The sequence below is a fragment of the Culicoides brevitarsis genome, chromosome 2, assembly GCF_036172545.1.
Source record: "Culicoides brevitarsis isolate CSIRO-B50_1 chromosome 2, AGI_CSIRO_Cbre_v1, whole genome shotgun sequence".
NCBI classification, from domain to species: Eukaryota; Metazoa; Arthropoda; class Insecta; order Diptera; family Ceratopogonidae; genus Culicoides; species Culicoides brevitarsis.
This window is the reverse complement of record NC_087086.1, coordinates 17,920,056-17,926,629: the sequence shown is the minus strand read 5'-3', so window position 1 is coordinate 17,926,629 and position 6,574 is coordinate 17,920,056. Positions and strand designations below refer to the sequence as shown.

The following is a 6,574-nucleotide window of genomic DNA, read 5'->3' as shown; positions in this document are numbered from 1 at the left end:
CATATCATTATACAAAACATCATAAAACTAAACGATTATTTCGCATGTCGTCCATGTATTTTTTTCGTTCTGCTATAATTTCACACAAAACATACAGGCAAAAAAAAAAAATAGAGAACGAAAATGATTTAAAAATAAATGTTATTTCCAGACGAAACAAGGATAGCAGCATTAAATTGTAAATGCCAGGCCATTGTATTATCATAATCAGGCAATTAAACTGTTGTTAAATGTGTGCTTTTGGGTGTGTGTGTTGCTTATATATGGGGCATATTTATCCGAATGCGGATTTGAATTTAAATGGCACTTTAATTCACACACATTTTTGTGTGCCGGAGCGAGCAAAATGTGTGTCACCCACAGTCGGAAATGACGAGATAGATGTAAAATGGATCGATGTGTGCGGCAAGAGCAACGAGATAACCACGATATCGAGAGGAAGAAACTCAATTAAATGTATCATCAACATTTCTCTCTCTCTCTGTAACAAAAACCAATTTTCGGTTTCCCACAAGGAAAGAAGCGTAACTTATTCGATCTAATTTGAAATTTACTGCAAAAGGGAGCGGAGAGCTCAATTAATTCAATTCGGTCGAACATGCTCGTCGTCGTAGAGGTGTGTCGAAAAACCAAATAGTGAATGTAAAATTGAAAGGATTATAAATTTGAATGGAAACTGGCAGCCACAATTGATGCAATAAAAGCTGTTCGTTGTGAGTTGTAGCGGAAAATTTTATTAGCACGATACAAGAGATATAAATTTTGGTCATCTTGGTGTAACTTCTTCTTCTCCAGTTAGCGTCGCCACAACTTTAGACGCTTCTTAGCATCTATCTGAACGAACGCATTTCTTGCTTTCGGCATGGTATTTGTATCCCTTCATGCACCAGCAGCCATAACGTTTGGTACCGTCACACCGGCCATCGGTACAGACACTTTCACACTCGCTTGACAACTCGTAATATTGGAAGGAACACGGGCATTTGCCAGCTAAAAAAAAATAAATTATTAAAAAAAAAACTTTTTAAAAAAACCAGAAATTAACTTACTTTCGCCTTCACGCGGACATTGCTCAGCTGGAATACATTTGCCAGTGTTGCTGTCGCGTTTGTAGCCATCTTTACAGTAACAACCCCATTCTTGTTTTTCGCAACGCATCAAATATCCGAAACAGTTTTCAGTGCAAACGTTATCGAAATAGTAAAGTTCATTAGGATCTTTGCATTTTACGCTTGAAACACTGCAAAGTTTTTCCTCGATGCAAACTCCATTGCTGTTACGTTTAAATCCATCGGCACAGATGCACATTTCTCTGCATTGCATAGTGCACACGCGACCATCGGGACAGGAATCGGTACAAGGGTTTCCACAGTCTGTATAAACTTCATTTTTGCCACATTCTATTTGAAAAATTTTATTTTAAGATTCTTTAACTATTTTTTCTTTAAAAGAAAATCATTAAAACTCACGGATTTGTGGAACAACATCTGCAGCTTGTGGAAGGGCGCTGACGCAAACAGCGATACTTGCGAGTGAAAGTACTACGAGAAACTTCATTTTCAATTGAACCTTAATTATCAAATGACTTTACTGACTTGACGACGATCAGTTTATAGCACCTTAAATACATGAAATGAAACATATGTTGTTTTTTGTTTGAACAAAATACTGCACGGTTACAGTTATACGATCATGACAACTATCAAAAACAAAAACACGCGAAATTCTTCGAGAAATATCAAGCTATTTTAAAATATTTTTGGGTAAAAAAACTTGTTTAAATATTTTTTTCGACAACCATCTGGAAGCTTTTGACGTAAATCGACTGTTTCCAACTGATAAAAAAAAATTAAAATTGTATCCAAGCCTTATCAAAGATGTTATTTATGAAAACTAGCGGTAATAAGAGCATTGAAAAAATAGATGGTATTAGATAAAAAACAGAGTTGGGATGAAGCTGACATATTTCAATATGCTTAGAAGAAATTTAATAGTTTTCAAAACTCTTTTGGGAGCTAAGTCATAGTCCTAACCAGATACGATGTAATTTTTCATCCTTTCCAATCAGATCTACTCGCGATCTTGATCTACTAGTAATGGTAGAACCATTTTATTTGAGGCACATCAGCATTAATAGCAGAGGGCAAAGGCACGGTTAAAGTGACATAATAAGTGTATTCCCAACAAAATCTGCAAGCATCATCGGGCATTCTGTAAAGATGACTTTGAACTTTAGCGTGTCCGTGTTTTAGCCGTAATTAACCTGATCCCTTTAATTGCCTATTCATGAGTTGTTTGGTACGTCTGCCAGAGTAAGAAGGTATAAATAGCCTAGTATGCCTAGTATCCGGTAATGTTCCTAGTTTTCCAGTACACCGTCGATTGGTCTATAATGGATAAAAATACCTAATAATATTTTTAAAGAGGTTTGGAGGCTTAAAATTTTAAGAAGCAAAAAAATGCTTATGAAATAAATTAACTATGCTCAAAAAGTTTTTTCTTTACATCTGTAATGTTTTTAAATTCTTTTTGATTCAGCTATCGGCAATTGTCGACCAGAGGCTGACGCTTAAAAGGCTGCAGCTTTAGGTTTCGAGCATTTTGTAAAACAATTTTTTTTTTAAAATAGACCTAAAAATGGTTGAAAAATCTCCAACAGCCATAACCCCATTGCCAGTTAAAATGCCACTGTCAAAACTTAAACTATTGAACATATCATAATATAAATAGAAAAAAATAAGTAGGTATATATTTAAAGACTAATTTCGGTTTTCGAAAATTTTATTGATTTTATTATTTTTTTTACTTTTTCTCATTTTTACCATTTACACACTCTTCGATAATTCTGAAGACTAAAAATGAAAATGAAAGAATTAACAATCTTTTTCTGCAACGCACTTTTGCTTTTTCGAATCATATTTGAATCCTTTCGTGCACCAACATCCATAACGTGATTGGCTGTCTTTAGATTTGCAATTGCAAACTCTTTCCTTTTCACTTGACAACTCGTACTTCTGGTTTTTTTCACATTTATTGGCTAAAAAAATAATTGAAGAACAAAATTAGCTTAACAAACAAAAAAATCCACTTACTTTCATTAGGAAGAGGACATTGAGATTGAGGAATACATTTTCCGTCTTGGTTGCCATCAGCTCTGAAACCTTCCATGCAATGACATCCCCAAACCGCTCCTTCTACGCAGGTCATTAATTCTGAGTTACACAAGTGAGAGCACGGGTTAGCATAAGTGTAACGATGATTCACATCTTTACAAGTTGTACAGATCTCAGAACATTCTGTTTCCTTGACACAAACTCCTTTGCTATTGCGTTTAAAGCCTTTCTTGCAAACACACATTGCTTGACAAACTTGTGCGCATTGAAGGCCATTAGGACATGCATCGTTACAAGGGTTTCCACACTCAGTCCATTCTTCATTTTCGTTGCATGCTATAATGAATGTTGATGTGATATTTTTTTTTAGATTTTATCGCTTTAAATCTTACCTGTGTCATTGTTATGATCGTGTTCATGGTCGTGTTCATGATCATGTTCATGGTCGTGTTCATGCTCGTGTTTATGATCGTGTTCATGCTCGTGTTTATGATCGTGTTCATGCTCGTGTTTATGATCGTGTTCATGTTGGTGTTCATGATCGTGGTTATGGCTGTGGTCATGAGTACATTCTTTTTCTTTGATACAAACTCCCTTTTCATTACGTTTGTGACCTTTCTTGCAAACACACATTGGTTGACAAACTTGTGCGCATAGAACATCAGTGGGACATGCATCGGTACAAGGGTTTCCACACTCGTTCCATTCTTCATTTTCTTTGCATGCTATAATGAATATTGATGTAATATTTATCTTAAAATTTTATTGCTTTATTAAAACTTCTCACCTTTATGGTTGTCATGACTGTGGTCATGATCATGATCGTGGCCATGATGGTGATCGTGATTATTACCATTTGGACATGTATCGGTACTTGGTTTTTCACAATTAGACCATTCTTCGTTCTTCTCGCATACTAGAATGCAATTCAAAGTGATACTTTTCTTAAATTTAATAGTTTAGCTTAAAATTCTTACTTTTCTTTTTGTCATGGTTGTGATGGTGACCGTGGTTATTCTTATGATCATGGTCGTGTTCATGAACATAAGGATACTCTGTTTCCTCGGTGTAAACAATCTTGCTGTTGCACTTACAGCCTTCACAAACAGTCCATTCCTCGGTTTTTTTGTAAGCTAAAATTAAATTGAAAGTAGTATTTCTCTTAAAAAATTATACTTTTGTTAAAACATACTACTTTTCTTCTTGTTACAATTGTTATTGTGATCATCGTGATGATTACGGGAGCATTCTTTTTCGTTGATACAAACTCCCTCGCTATTACGTTTAAGGCCTGCCTTGCAAACACACATTGGTTGACAAACTTGTGCGCATAGAACATCAGTGGGACATGCATCGGTACAAGGGTTTCCACACTCGTTCCATTCTTCATTTTCTTTGCATACTATATTAAATGTTAATGTAGTATTTTTTTAAATTTTTTCGCTTTAAATCTTACCTATGTCATTGTTATGATCGTGTTCATGATCGTGTTCATGATCGTGTTCATGTTCATGTTCGTGTTCATGATCGTGTTCATGATCGTGTTCATGATCGTGAGGACATTCTTTTTCCTTGATACAAACTCCCTCGCTATTACGTTTCAGGCCTGCCTTGCAAACACACATTGGTTGACAAACTTGTGCGCATAGAACATCAGTGGGACATGCATCGGTACAAGGGTTTCCACACTCGTTCCATTCTTCATTTTCTTTGCATACTATATTAAATGTTAATGTAGTATTTTTTTAAATTTTATCGCTTTAAATCTTACCTGTGTCATTGTTATGATCGTGTTCATGATCGTGTTCATGTTCATGTTCATGTTCGTGTTCATGATCGTGTTCATGATCGTGTTCATGATCGTGGTTATGATCGTGAGGACATTCTTTTTCCTTGATACAAACTCCCTCGCTATTACGTTTAAGGCCTGCCTTGCAAACACACATTGGTTGACAAACTTGTGCGCATAGAACATTAGTGGGACATGCATCGGTACAAGGGTTTCCACATTCGTTCCATTCTTCATTTTCTTTGCAAACTATAATGAATGTTAATGTAGTATTTTTTTAATTTTATCGCTTTAAATCTTACCTGTGTCATTGTTATGATCGTGTTCATGATCGTGTTCATGGTCGTGTTCATGTTCATGTTCATGTTCGTGTTCATGATCGTGTTCATGATCGTGGTTATGATCGTGAGGACATTCTTTTTCCTTGATACAAACTCCCTCGCTATTACGTTTCAGGCCTGCCTTGCAAACACACATTGGTTGACAAACTTGTGCGCATAGAACATCAGTGGGACATGCATCGGTACATGGGTTTCCACACTCGTTCCATTCTTCATTTTCTTTGCATACTATATTAAATGTTAATGTAATATTTTTTTAAATTTTATCGCTTTAAATCTTACCTGTGTCATTGTTATGATCATGTTCATGATCGTGTTCATGATCGTGTTCATGGTCGTGTTCATGGTCGTGTTCATGTTCATGTTCATGTTCGTGTTCATGATCGTGTTCATGATCGTGGTTATGATCGTGAGGACATTCTTTTTCCTTGATACAAACTCCCTCGCTATTACGTTTTAGGCCTGCCTTGCAAACACACATTGGTTGACAAACTTGTGCGCATAGAACATCAGTGGGACATGCATCGGTACAAGGGTTTCCACACTCGTTCCATTCTTCATTTTCTTTGCATGCTATAATGAATATTAATGTGATATTTTTCTCAAAACTTTATTGTTTAACTAAAACTTCTTACCTATGTTTTTCTCATCTTTAGGTTGCTGGTCATGCGGAATAGCACTGACACAAAGTGTTAACGATAACAGCAAAACTGCTAAGGACTTCATTTTTTCTTACTTTCAGTCTTCAAATTTCTTGACTAACTAATTGACAAGACATTTTTGAACAGCTTATATAGTGAAAAAGTATTTTGTTTGCTTCATTTATCATTATACACGTCAGTACAAGATATATAGGCAACTATTTATTTTTCTGTCAATGGTTTTATGGAAAATATTATTGTTGATTTTTTAATCAAAAACTTGTTCAAACATTGCAAATATACAAAGCTTTGGAAAAAAAACTGGAATGTTTTAAATATTTTTTTTTTGCTAAATTTATCGAGAAAAATTGACGAAAAATGACATCACCTTTCAGATTCTTGTGAAAAAATCACAAAACTGAATTTGAGAATATAAGAAGATTTATCAGAAAATGCGGTTTTCCAGTCAACAACTGATTAGACAACAACAAATAGAAAAATATCTCAATGTTTTTCCATAAAAATTCAAAATTAAAAAAAAAACATAATAAAATTAATCATTATTTAGTTTTTTCGATACTTTTAAAATTGTATAAATATATACGTCAATTTGACTTTCTGGATTATTATTTTTAACAAAAACAAATTGCTTATTAACGAAAATAAACTTTGTTTCGATGAATAGCAACT

The 6,574-nt window shown here is 34.7% G+C and overlaps 1 protein-coding gene across 1 annotated transcript; it reads right to left on the bottom strand.

Moving 5' to 3' along the window:
* Positions 1 to 823: 823 nt before the first annotated feature.
* LOC134828647 (inducible metalloproteinase inhibitor protein-like) lies at positions 824 to 1,557 on the bottom strand. Its single transcript, XM_063841629.1, has 3 exons — positions 1,470 to 1,557; positions 1,050 to 1,400; positions 824 to 990 (listed from the first exon to the last, which is right to left on the bottom strand). The coding sequence occupies exons 1-3, from the start codon at positions 1,555 to 1,557 to the stop codon at positions 824 to 826; spliced, it is 606 nt and encodes a 201-aa protein (XP_063697699.1).
* Between the last annotated feature and the right edge of the window lie 5,017 nt (positions 1,558 to 6,574).

Excerpts from the sequence above, each read along its gene's own strand:
- LOC134828647 (XM_063841629.1), bottom strand. The coding sequence starts at position 1,557 with ATGAAGTTTCTCGTAGTACTTTCACTCGCAAGTATCGCTGTTTGCGTC. Across the intron at positions 1,401-1,469 it reads AGATGTTGTTCCACAAATCC|AATGTGGCAAAAATGAAGTT; the intron begins GTGAGTTTTAAT and ends TTTTTCAAATAG. Across the intron at positions 991-1,049 it reads ATGTCCGCGTGAAGGCGAAA|CTGGCAAATGCCCGTGTTCC; the intron begins GTAAGTTAATTT and ends ATTTTTTTTTAG.